At 37.2% G+C, this 13,478-nt stretch overlaps 1 protein-coding gene across 5 annotated transcripts in view; it reads right to left on the reverse strand.

Moving 5' to 3' along the window:
• Positions 1–13,478, reverse strand: part of TRRAP (transformation/transcription domain associated protein) — a 102,337-nt gene that overhangs the window by 54,610 nt on the left and 34,249 nt on the right. For all 5 annotated transcript variants that reach the window (XM_064520235.1, XM_064520232.1, XM_064520233.1 and 2 more), the window contains 13 exons: positions 13,245–13,313; positions 9,265–9,384; positions 8,822–8,941; positions 8,342–8,506; positions 7,753–7,934; positions 7,293–7,491; positions 6,755–6,883; positions 5,864–6,130; positions 5,096–5,302; positions 3,325–3,483; positions 3,107–3,241; positions 2,795–2,905; positions 1,383–1,529 (listed from right to left, as the gene is read on the reverse strand). In XM_064520235.1, the coding sequence (XP_064376305.1) occupies positions 1,383–1,529; positions 2,795–2,905; positions 3,107–3,241; positions 3,325–3,483; positions 5,096–5,302; positions 5,864–6,130; positions 6,755–6,883; positions 7,293–7,491; positions 7,753–7,934; positions 8,342–8,506; positions 8,822–8,941; positions 9,265–9,384; positions 13,245–13,313 (2,010 nt within the window). The remainder of the gene's footprint in view (positions 1–1,382; positions 1,530–2,794; positions 2,906–3,106; positions 3,242–3,324; positions 3,484–5,095; positions 5,303–5,863; positions 6,131–6,754; positions 6,884–7,292; positions 7,492–7,752; positions 7,935–8,341; positions 8,507–8,821; positions 8,942–9,264; positions 9,385–13,244; positions 13,314–13,478) is intronic.

Consider the following 13,478-nt stretch of genomic DNA (forward strand, 5'->3'; position numbering starts at 1 on the left):
TTTAATATCTGCAGGTACTGCAGCGATACAAATTACAGAACGGATGCAGTTCACACACTTCACATAGTCTATGTATTTCACTACAGAGCAGAAAAGATTAAGACTGTAAAAATTAATACCCAGATTAAAATTCTGTCCAACTGGCTTTGTCCCCAGGAAGCCCAACTCAGGTTACGGCAGCAGCAGGAGGCCTGTAGCCTCCCAGCCCCTGTCCCTGGCTGGCACCCTCCCTCTGAAGCTGGCCTTCAGTTTTTCATGCAAGTTCTCTCCTCGGGAAGGTAGGGAGAGGAAAAGGTAGGGACTGTATTGTAGTAATCTTTTGCTCCAAATTCTGCAAAAGGAGGCAGCTTTTCCACAAGAAAACACTTAATTCCCCCACAGTTCTAACGGCAATTTTAATGAAACCTGCAGAAACGCAGAGACTAAGAAATCCTGGATTTTAATTGAGAATATAAGCTAAACATATTTTAATGGTAGCAAACACAAAGAAACCAAATCCCACCTGTCTGATCCTTCCTCATGACTAACTCCTCATCTGCTATTTTGCCTTCCCCACCCTCTAGCCTTGCCTCCTCTCCAGGCCCAGCCTGCCTTCTCACGTCAGCCCTGGGCCCACTGATCCGTAATTACCACACTCCAAGCCCTAGTCCTGCCTCCTCATTTCTCTCCTTGGCAGAGAAGCAGCCTGCTGCTCTTCTGCTGTGCTGCCTGGGATTCAGCAAAGGCAGCATAAGAGCAAAGAGTTGCAGCCTCTGGCCTCTGAATTTAGATTTCTGAAGCTCCAGATGTCACAAGCAACAATTGCTCCAGCCACACAGCCAGACACAGGACAAATGGCATCTTCAGAGAAATCAGTTGTTAAACTAATGCCCTCACTCAGCAAACGCATCAGATTTTCAGAACCTGCTTTTTTATTTGCATCTATCAAGTGCAGCCTAAGAAATTAAAACTTACTTCACAGATACCAGATAATAGAATGATTACAGACATTCAATTTGAAAACTCTTAACATTCATGGTCAAATGTCTATTCTTGGTCGCTGGCTTTACCCTACTCCACTTGGCAGTATAAAGCCACAAATGACTAGTAAAACACATTCCATCAATTTAGTTCCAGATTTTCCAAGAAATGGCAGTGAATGAAATTAGTAATTAAACGGCTTGACATTTTATTTCAAACTCAAAACTATGCTATGTTATAAATTCAATCTAAAAATCAAAGTTGAAATCCCCACAGTAGAAACCAAAGCGAATGCTTACAACCCACACTAGTCAAGAAATATTTAATTGTGAAAGACACCATAAACATTGTGTTTCACAAGTATTCAACCAACATCTGTGCTAAAGAATCCTGAAACCCTACAAGACTAAAAAGTTACCTACCACAGTCATTAGCAGCTTATCGAACCACTGCAGTTTGAGTTCTGATTTTGGCCACATGTCTGGTCGTAAAGCTGTTTTCAGGAGGTTGACACAGCGGCGAGACAACAATTCCCCAGGAGATCCAGCCGTGTTTGAGTTGTCATTTACCTAGCAATTAATCAGATTAACAAAATGACATCTTTTTGTAACCAACTCATTAATTTTTATGAATTCCAAGCAAGCATATAATTTCTTATTTCTGAAATGGATGAGCTTAAATAATTATATCAGTATAGTTGCACAGTATTTTACTGCATAAAAAGGTGACAACTAATAGTAAATATCAAAAATTGCGTCTAGACTGTTAGTTAAATACTTGAAATCACCCAGAGATATATAAAAAAGTTTAATCTGATACATCGTTACTACAACTCTGGACGTACTCAAGTCTGATTAATCTTTTCTATTTGCAAAGTATCCATAAACATATGTAATTCTTTACTCAATCCATATTTATTCTTCTGTCTAGTCTGTGCAAGGGACTGTGGTGTGTGAAATCCCACGTTACTTGCCAACAGATCCTGCTGCAGAAACATAAGCCACAGAATTTGTCAACTTCGAACTATATCTTGCTAATTTCCTCCACTTTGGAAAAATTAATCCTCAAAATATTGGCAAAAAGCTTCAGATTTACAGATTACAGGAAAGGAAGCAATTCCATGTATTTGATGTTGAAACCACAATTATGATGATCATCCTTAGATATATAATGATATGGTATTTTTCTATTATTCTCACTAAATGTTCTGCAGTTCTTGGGTACAATAGAACAAACCTATATTGTAGCATCAAGCAAATACATCTATGAATTAAAAACGATATTTGGGGAAACTTCTTGAAGTCTGCCTGGTTCCAGCCAAATTCTACTAGTCAAGTTTATTTCAATCATGTCACTCCTCACATAGTACATAGTACCTCCCCCCACCACCACCCCAAAAGTAAAGAATGAACAAAATGCTATGGGAGTGATCAACAGCACAGTAAAATATAGACTACTTCAACTTCAAGATCTGTATTACAATCATTCACATTTATGGTTGATTTTCAAAGCTCATGCTCCTTGCATCAAGCCACAAACATACAATGCCATGTAGGTGGCTAAAGCATACTTCTCACATGAATAATATCCATGGTTTGTGAAATGAAAAATTCACAGAAACTGGTTATGAAATTTAAATTTTTTCTTGATTAAAATAAAAATATTTTACTTTTTGTACAATTTCACATTAAAATTTCTAACCTTTCAAAGGTAGAAAGCAAATATATGAAAAGTAGAGTAATTCCAGCACAAAAATACTCCTATGAAAAGAGTTTTTTGTAGCTTTGGCTACTAATGCTATACCAGTATTTGTATATCAGAATAAGCACGCTACCTGGCAAGCGATCCTAATCAGGAAGTTGACCACTGTATCTGTATGCTGCTTGTCAATTGGCTTGGAAAGAAGCGCATCAGCTCCTGGCAATGACTGGCTACGTCCAAATACCTGCACGTATACAAAACACAAAACCCATAACCAACATTGTAAGAAGGACAACAACAAGCAGAAAACATTTAAAATACTTTCTAAGAGTGCAAATTTGAATTCAGGGAGTTACAAGCTATGTAGAAAAATGAGTAAACTAAATTGCTTAGTCAATGCAGGTTATAACTTCAGAGTCTCTGAAAAAAACTGAACTTTTCTTACAGCGCTTATTGCTCCAGTAGCTGTCCTGAATCGTTTCACTTCTTGGCCAGAATCAACGGACAATCCTCTTTTAACAGCCGATGAGGTAGAACTTGCTCCTTCTCCACTTGCACTTGGGTCCATATCTGAATCTGGCTGAAATATCAGCAATGTGCACGTTAAAAAAGCATTTAACAGTATAACAGTTCATTCTTCACCAGTTTATTTAGACTTCCTACCTGCTGGTCTTTAATTCTTTGCAATTCCCATTTAATAACTACTTCAGCAAGATCCACAGCTAATTTTCTCTGCTCAATCGTAACACTGGGAGTGAAGCCTAGTCTCTGCATGGCACTAACCATATGCTGAACCAAGTGATGTCTCACCGGATAATAAACCTGAAAAGAGGGTTTCACAACTGTGTTAGCCAAAAGCAAATAATACTCTATATATACATACATATATATATATATACACACATATATATACACACACACACACACATTATTGAAATAAAGTTAAAACACAGTAGTAAAATAGTCTTTAATCCTAGAATGTGCTATATCTGTAGCATGTTCACTGTTTTGCAATTAGGAAAAGTAGTTGGTGCTTTGAAAATAAAATTTTGGCTGCAATTTTCACTAGTAACCACTGGTTTCATGTACCTGAATGAGAATTTTTTTTGTAGATATGTTTTTCTCAAGAACCAGTAATTCCCATCTTTTGCTCATCTTCTTAGAATGCTAGAACTCGCATTTGAAAACACCCAGTAATTTTTTCAATATTTTTTCCTAAAAGTGACTTTAAGGTGTGTTAATATTTTTATTAAAAAAAAAGTCAAGAAGAAAATAAAATTCATATGAAAGAAAGCTACCTATGACTTTGAGGCATATTTTGCTAATGATTTTAATTTGTATTTTCAAATAATGTTCCTATTTTGAAATTTTTCAGTATTCCCCAATCTGTTTAATGTTTCCCAACATACATCAGCTGGAAATAAAAATTCCATAGTTAACCCCACAGAATGTACAAAGTCAAACAAACAACTCAAGAACTGCTGGAAGATGTCATCAGAGGCTGAAGACGAATAGAGGTGGTTTTTTTTTTTTTTAATCACTTATTTTTAAAGAGCCTTCACGGCTCTGTTAATGAGCACTGTTAAAGAGCATGCATTGAATTGGTCTTGCAGAGTTTCATCTGACCTCTTGAGCGCCAAGTTCACTCACTATAAAACTAAACAAGCAGAAATGCAATGGAATGGCAAACTCAAAGTCACAACTGTGACTAGCGGAAAAAGGAATGGCATACACTTAGGGAAGTTATACTGCAGCAAGACAGTATTCTACTCAAGACTTTTAGCAATCAGAACAATAAAGCTCATTCTTCCACTATTTAAGAAAAAGTCTCCCATCTAGGTTTAAACAAGTAAAATAAGATCTTTCTAAACTAAATAAAGCATTTCAATTTTTAAGAAACAATGTATATATTGCTTGCTTGACCTAGATCCAGTCTGAACAAGCAAGCCACCCCCAGCTTCAGTCCTTAACTTCACACTGTTCCACTAGTACACAGGCAGCTCCCAATTACACAGTTGTGTTACACACGCAAGCTCATTTTTAGGCTTATTTGGGGTAAGGCCAGGTTGATCTTTCACTTAAATTGAACTGACATCTCAAAAACACGTGCTCTTCGGGGAGCTTGTTTGGCAGCTTACAAAGCCATACCAAGGAAGCTTGTACAAATACCAAAGTGATACAAAAGACATTTGAGCTAAAAAGGGGACCGACAAACAATGTAATCAAAACTGAGAAAAAAAGAATACTTCAGAATTTGTCAAATAACATTGTTCGTAACAGGGATTTTCAGTTTTAATCAAATGCGTTTGCAGACAGCTGGTGCCTTTTGAAACTAAGCCACATAATCTGGATTACATTATTTTTTTAATTAAAGTGCAGTTTACCTCCTTAATACTTACGATATAGTGACTACCAGAATAAATAGTACAAGTACCTTGAAATGTTGTACTATCAAGTGCAAAATGTGTACTAATTGTGGAACTGTATGACCCTCTTCTACAATGATTTTTCGTGTCCAGTGAGTCAGCATCTGATGTCCATCCTCCATTCGAGCAGGCACAGCCGGAGTCAGAATAGCCATTGCTTGCCTGACGATAGCTCGAGCCTCCATGGCATGAGCTTTTAGAAGACTGTGAAAAACCTAAGAGGGAACGTTTCTGATCAACCTTATATATATTTATAAAAATTAAGCATTTTTAAAAAGAAGAAACTACACCATATGTCTTCTTCTAAACATAGATTTTTTTTCTAAAGACCCATAGTTTGGTATATATACAATGATATTTTGTTGAACATATGCTTCCATCTCCTTTACCTTCCCTTTTCTTTGTTTTTCTCCACTGACCAAATTGAATTTTTTCTTTGGTCCCCACTCCCTGTCTCAGGTGAAATATCTGTCTCTCTCAAATGAAGAAACACTGCCAATTCCATTAATTCAAAGACTACTTTTTATTGTCTCCTTCCTCTCTCTTTATTCACCTGGCTTCAAAAGCCTTTCCATATTCTCCTATCCCCAAAGAAATCCATATTAATTTTAGGCTTGCTGCTTCTGCACTTACTTGTTGAGTATGAGTTTACTTCTTACTTATATATTAAGTATCCAAAACTACTCCACACCCCCTCCTCTGCATTATAAAATAAAAGAAACTACAAAAGTTATCAACATTCCTTAGGTGTATGAATACAAGCACATAGTCAGTACCTGCAGCACTATCTTCTTATGTATGGCAAATTTTGCAATGATGTGTGCTAAAAGCAAATGGCCACTGTATTTGCACGCTGGGTCCACACATGCCTTTGACAGAAGGCATGGCCAAGCGAAAGTCATCAGGCGTCGGAGTTTGCTGTTGCGGTTTTTGTTATTGTCGTGAATGTGATGTGGGGCATGCTCAACCAGAAGCGTGGCAAACTGCAGGAGATATATCCTGAGAGAATCCAGCATGTCTGCCTGTTTTTCTGGATCAAGTACCTAGTCCCAGGGATGATGAAAGGAGAAAAGAGCAGAAAAAATTATCATATATAAGAACAGTCTGTTTTTTTATTTTTTTAATTTGGGGGTTTTCTTTGTTTTGTTTTTTGCTTTAAGACGACTAATACTTAAAATTACTTTCTCAGTGCAGGTCAAGATCCATAAAACCACCTCCTGAGGTGAGAACATTTTAATACCAACACATACAGGAACTTCCAAAGAGCAAACCTATAAAAAAAACAAACCTCATCTGCAACGACATCCATTTTATAATTGCTGACTGGTTCAAGGAAACCCAAATAAGTTACAAAGATACTCATGTTCAATCATGGAAAACTGTGCTTATTGAAAGGCTGGGATTACAACCATATAAACTCCAATTCTAAAGAAAGAAATTCAAATGCTAGGAATATCACAAGTACATTGAGTGTTGTAGTTTAACCCTACTGATGATTGACGGATCTCACAACAGTTCAAAGTTTTATGATACGATTTCATAGTATTGATCACAATACACTGAAATTGCAGAAGTCACTCAAATCAGGATTGAAAAGACAAATGAGAGGAACAATTTTCAATTTCAACTTATTTTTCAAATGTTTTAGCATAAACAAGGATTGTTACCTTTGTTATAAAAACACTTGTGATGCTTTCTGGATTATCCCCTTCTGGATTTGGGGGTCCCAAAAGCTGTTCGCCTTCTCCCTTTTCGAAACTGTGCAAGAATGCAGGATTCAGGATATGCTGCAACACCTACAGAACAGAAATACAAGACAGTCATACTAGACTACTGCATTCTCTAAATGACAGTCAGCATTCAACTTATTTTGCAAGCAGACCTGCACGTTAGACACGTTCATTTGATTCCAAAAAGAAGCTACAAGTAAAACCTTAAGAAACAGACATATACAGATGTTTTTTTCTCCCTTTCCAAGGGCAAAGATTCTTAGAAAGTGTAAACTAAAAGAGCCAGTGTTGAAAGCAAGATGAATTGCCGTCTCTGTTTATTATTGCTCTTCCTCAGGTATGATATTTTCACTTAAATGGCTCTGCCAATTATCTAACTCGTTGACATTTAAGCAAGTGAGTTTTGTTGCCCTAGTTCCCAAGAAGAAAATTAAACTTAAATACCAGACTACTTTGATTTAATTGCTTTAGTTACCTTGGCTTTGAGCTCATCTCCAAAGTTTGGGTCATTGAAGTCTACAAACCGGAAGAACAAAGCCCGTTTTTGGGATATACTGTAGTTTTTGGGGATCTCCTCTTCCATGTATTCCTTCAAGAAAGTCATATTGCAGAGAAAACGACCCGTAAAAGCCCGAAGCAACTGGAAGAGCAACTCTATATCGCCATAATTCCTTCTGTAAAAACACATAAAAGCCTTCTGTGAAAAACCATCTACCAAACTTTTGACGAAGAAACTAATATTAGCTTAAAGAAGCAGACAGCCAATAGGTGAGTGCAAAAGGTATGGTTTTAGAGCTAATGGCAATTATAACCTTAGATTAAACCTTATCTGCAGTAACTGCAGTCCCTTTTTAGCACATCTTTATATCTTTACAATACTTTCAAAATAACTTTAAAAAGTACACAAGCTATAGGAAATAAACAGTTCTACATACTTGCAGTAATTCAATAAGCAATATGCCAAAAGCTTAGGTTCTTTCCAATTTGTTGCAGCCATATTCTCCTTACGATGTCTCTCCTGAAAAGCTTCGCTCACCCATACACGTTTCAACTGATTCACCAAGGAATGCTGATTTGCTAACCAACATTCATCATTCTTAACAATAATACTTATGATCTGTCAAAAGCAAAACAAGACAAATGCACTGTCAACATGCAACAGATCTGTTAGTAGCAGCAATGAAAAAAAAGCATGTGTCAAGTCGATTTAGGTTTCTAAAATCATCCAAAGAAAAGTCAAACAAAAACTAGTTTAGAATCATTTTAAAAGGAGCTTTTTAAAAGAAAGTTTCTCTTGCCATCGGTTTACTTCTTGAACATTAGTTGATTAAACAAAAAGTACAGCTCATTGGATTCTCTTTTCCTTTCCTAGCATAAAACTCTGACTACAAACATACTGTACAAGTATTTTTCTATGAGCTATAATACAAAAAAATACATATACATCTGAAAGCATATACACCTCACCCATTCTAAAGAAATTTTAACTATCCAGTGCAAACACAAAAAAGAAAAATTGAATACCTTGATAGCCTGAAATTGAAGATCAAGACGCATTGTGGTAGTGCTTGGAGAACCAGGTCTAACGGCTGCTTGGGTTCCAACAGGTAACAGTAGGGTAATAAATCGGTTTGGATTAGCTGCCAGTACATCTCGTAGAGGTTTGGCATCTTTATGTTTTAAGAAACTCTGAAGAAGGGGAAGAAATAATTTTAATAACTTTTAAAAGTAAATCATACCACAAGGCTGTTTCATCCTGTAGTTTTTATATTCATCACTGTAGTTGTATGGCTTATATTTTATTTATTTATATATAAAAATAGCCTATACAACTTCAGTGATAATCCTACCTGATCCAGAAAGGCATAAAATCTGTTCAGGACTATAAGGTCATATGGGAGGAAAAACAAAAAAAAGATAGAAAAAAGGTAAATCAAAAACTGCTGATTCATCAGATTTGTGAAGATTTAGGTATTTACTTCTTCCCCTTCCCATACGGCTTACCATAAACATTCTGCTCCACTGTGGATCGTTTAAAGTGGCTTCCATCATGAACAGCTCAACAGTCTGGGATGGATGACGTGTCAGAAATTTTATCAGTGGTTCCCTGAATGGACTGCCAGCCTGAAAGATGCATAATGCTTAAATGAAAAATGCAGAGCACTGAGTGTTTTTATTTGTCTATTAATTTACTAGCACTCATTAATTTGGCATTTACAAAGATACTAAATGCTCAGAACTTCCATGCTGAGAATTTATTGACAATTTCAACAGTCGCTTTTCGAAGTCTGATAAAGCATTAATTCCACCTAAGAGGTCTGGACAGGATTGTTTTTTAAAAACCAATTTTTATATCAAACATTCCCATACCAGTACGTCAAAAATTCAAAATAAACTTAAAAATATTAGAAAGCAAAAAAATTATCAGTGTTAACTTCCACTCTTACCTCGATCAACATTGCTCGTTCTGTTTTCATCACAACTTCTAGCAGAGGTTTAACCAAAGTCTGTGGAGCGGCTGGGATAAGATGAAATAAATTTATGATTGCTGAACAAATCTTCATTTCCTACAGGTAAAAAGAAACGAGCAATTTAATATTGCCAGTGAAATATATGAACATAGTATCACCTCTCCTACCATTTTTTTCCTCTCTATATCAGCATAGCCAGCCACCAAGAGCAAGGGGTAAACATCTACTTACCATGACGCACGGAGTAAATTTGTCTGGTGGAATTTGTCTCCCCTTCTCCCCCCATGTAATGTCATGCTTTAATTTTATTTACTGTGTCAGGATAGCGGTGTTTTACAGCCAGAGGTGGGCTCCGCGCCCTGGGAGGGGTGCCGAGGGGAGTCACGGGGTGCTCCCTGCCGCCCTACGGCCAGGGCCTGCTGCAGCGACAGGTCCGAGCTCCCTTTCTAAGCCACCTCCCACAAACGGCCCGCGACCACCGGCTCGCAGCAAAGCGCCAGGCACGTAGCGCTCTCCCGGCACTGCTCGAGAGACCTTGCAAACAGCCGGCTGCTTTAAAGAAAAGTCAGCTCTGTTCTCCCCCCAGATACTAAGTTCTCCCAAACACTTCTTTTTTCTTTCGTTGTGCAATTTTAAATGTGAACTATATTTCGGTTAACCAGACTGTGGCTTTTCTTTAGTAGAAAGAGGGAAGAAAACAAACCAACCAACCCACAACACCCTCGACATCCCTCTAAAACCCATTTCTAATATACAGGATACAATGGAGTATTTTCAGATGGATTGTGCTTCCTCAGCTGAATTCAGACAATTATTAAGCCCCACTCCTTTAATGCGATCTGCCTAGAGAGACCCCAAGGACTACTCTGTCAGACTGAAGTGCAGGACTGAGAACAACACACACAAAATCCATTAAGACATAAGTGCTTTTAAAGAAAAAAAAAAAAAAATCCTGCTCTTCCTAGTACAAACATGCTTAACATCCTTAACAGCAACGTTATCAAAACACCTCTGCCACAGACGAACAGGGGACACTGCACAGCACTGCACTCAAAGGCACAATGCACTCTGCCCAAACACAACAACAAAACTAACGAGGCACGGTAAAAAAAAACCAAAACACAACAACAAAGAACCTCCTGGCACCTCCACTGAGTTTCTCACCTCTACCCCTTCTGCGGCAGGCTGAACCAAAACAGAAGTCACAGCATGAAAAGAAAAACCCCACAAAAGCATGAAATAAATGAACACATCAGTATAGGCTACTCTTCAGACTGCAGCCAGAAGTGACTTTAGTGGGGTGGGACTTCCAGCTCAGGCTGAACAAACGGACACACAACCATCTCCCACTCTCGAAAGTGCTCTCCTAAGAACAGGTATGAAAAGCAGTCTTTTTTCTACCTGTATGTTGCTTATACATAACTTCCCAAATATTTGTACAGAATAAAGAGATATTAGAGATGATTAAAACAGGGGAAACAATATAATATTATCTTCAAAGACAAAGCTGTCCAATACCAATTATGAAACCACTTCCAGTATTTGAACTACCAAGCTCCAAAAGTCCTTCTTATAAACGTCAGTGGAGATTTTCCACTGGGGCACCACTGCTCATTAGAGTGAGAGTTCGTGGCACACATCTGCTCAAAACTTATTTTTCTACTACTGAATATGACCTAAAAACAGGCCTTTCATTGGGGAGCTAGGGAAGAGAAGAAGGGATTTAAATCAAAGATTTCAATTATTGTGCCAATGAATTAAATCTTCATTTCTACCTAAAATATTATTTATGTGCTCATTTATTAAAACAGGCAAGTCAATTCAAGAACACACTACGACTATTGTAAAACGATTTAGGTGAAACAACCATTTAGTTGTTCTGGCATCAAGGTGGATCTTCACAAAAGTTGTTTATTATTATGCATCAGTTTTAACCGAGAGGTCTGCAGTATTCACTCGGTTTAGAACTGCTGTGTCTTTACAGTAGAAAGCTCATTCTCTAGACATTTGGAGCACAGCGTGCTTCTTTAGGAGGCCTTGCCGACTAGCCACTAGGTGCAGGATGCCAGAGAACTGCATGACAACACTACCACCAAAGCTAGAGTGTTCAAAAATGGCACCTTCAAAATGTGCAGCTGAAAAAGAGATGAAAATTATTTAGGTCAAAAAATTTACAGTAATACTACTCTGTATCAGTTCACCTAGCAAACATAAGGGTTTCCTGACCGCTTCCATCCTCCACTGAGTTTACCAGCTCCTAGACCAAACCACTCAGTCTGAATGATACAATCCACCTGAGCAGCACTCCCCAGCAGTGCTTTTATGTGAACACAGGAGATTTTGGGATCTTCCTATGATCAAGAAGAACCCGGAATAAGTGAAAGGCCAGCTACAACTAACCAACCACTTCACCATCCTAGTCTTTTCCACAGTTTGAAGATGTAATTACAATTACAGCACGTTGCCAGTATGGACCTGGGAACACACACTGCCCTAACCCATGTATCTAAATCATACCATCTGTGCCCTCCTTCAGTTTCCTATAGTTTTTATTTTTAAGGAAAATTTAGGAACGACAGGAAAAAAAGTAGTAGTATTTCAATCAGCTTTGTAGTCACACAATTCTGTTTGAAAGTGTTTTCCACAGACTTCTCCCTCAAGATTTGTCAGTAGATTTGCTCTCAAGTTTCTGATGCGTACCTCCCCCCAACATAAGACTTTAAACCAACAGTAAGAAAAGTACGTTTGGGAGACTAAACACAGAACTACATAGAAAACATTAACTATGACAGAAGACATTAACAGCAAAAGAATTCACAATTAAATGCAATTCATGCCTATGATTCAAGGGCAACTAAAAACTGCTATAGTGGTGCCCCACTGTGGTTTGAAAGACTATTGCTCTATATAGATCTGTACAATAAATGTAATTTTCATGTTTGAGAAAAAGCGAATCCCAGAAGAATACGAAGGCCTTAGAACTAAGCTGAGTTGAACAAAACATTAGTGTTTAACTGAAAAATGAGCAGACAGTAACCATTTCTAAGTTTAAATATAAGAAACAAATTCTACTCCATTAGAGAATATCTAGGTCAAATACAAAGCAATGACTAAATTTAGATGTAAAAGCTCTTTGCAATGACAGGAAAGAGTAATGAAAAGCCATTAAACAATTTCTGTTTTGAGGGAAATAAAAAGCCAATCTAATTTCATTCTAATCTGAAAAACAAAGAAATTAATACAACTCCCCTCCAACTCTTTCCTAGTTCATGTAATAATAAATCTCAACACTTAACATAAATTATTAATGGTCTCTTAATAGAATTATGGAACTTCTGGCAATCTACATGTGCACCGCTGAAGCGGGAATTCCCTTAAGTGCAGTATCATTGAAGAACACACACTGGTGTCATCAAGCTATGCAATTTCCATTTACCAAAAGACTGATCAGGTTCCCATAGCTCAACATTCAGACCACTAGTCTGACTAGGGCATGGAGATTTTTATGCAATCTCAACTAGTAAATACGGAATTAGTTTTCACAGATCAGATTTAAAATGAACTGGGATGATGTTGTTATTTTGTATAATTGTCACAAGAATATGGTATGAACATCAAACATATTAATGAAAAAAAGAGGGATTATGCTGCTGAGGTCATCAGCCATTCCAATGAAGAACAGATTTCTAAGCAGAAACATCTGCAAAATCAATAGGCTTTCCCTACACAAACCTGTGTAGAGTAGGCTCTAAAGTAAACATACCCCGAGGGTAAGAAGCTTCTTTTACTAAGATTTGTTACAAATATTCAATAAATAATTTCATTTACTTGTAACAAAACATCAGTGTGTAATGAGTTATGGTAACATTTACAATTGAATGAGTTCTGTATTTCCTAAACATTTATACAGTTGATTTCTGTGTTGTCTTCCCCCATAAAAGCATTCATTAACTTACATTTCCATCACTCCGCTGTCCTCCTTTGTGTGTAATAACTACCACTTCCATCCATTTACGCAGGTGTTGCTATTAAAAAATAATTTTAAAAAATTTTAAAGTTAATTTGCATTATTCTTTTACTATTCCATTTTAGCAAGTGACAGCAAATACTTCAAGAAAAGAAAAAGTAGAGGCAGGAATGATTATTTGCGGGAAACAAAGAAAAATCGGAGTTATTTTTGTTCCCTCAAC

This window comes from Dromaius novaehollandiae, chromosome 14 (genome assembly GCF_036370855.1).
Source record: "Dromaius novaehollandiae isolate bDroNov1 chromosome 14, bDroNov1.hap1, whole genome shotgun sequence".
Lineage (NCBI taxonomy): Eukaryota > Metazoa > Chordata > Aves > Casuariiformes > Dromaiidae > Dromaius > Dromaius novaehollandiae.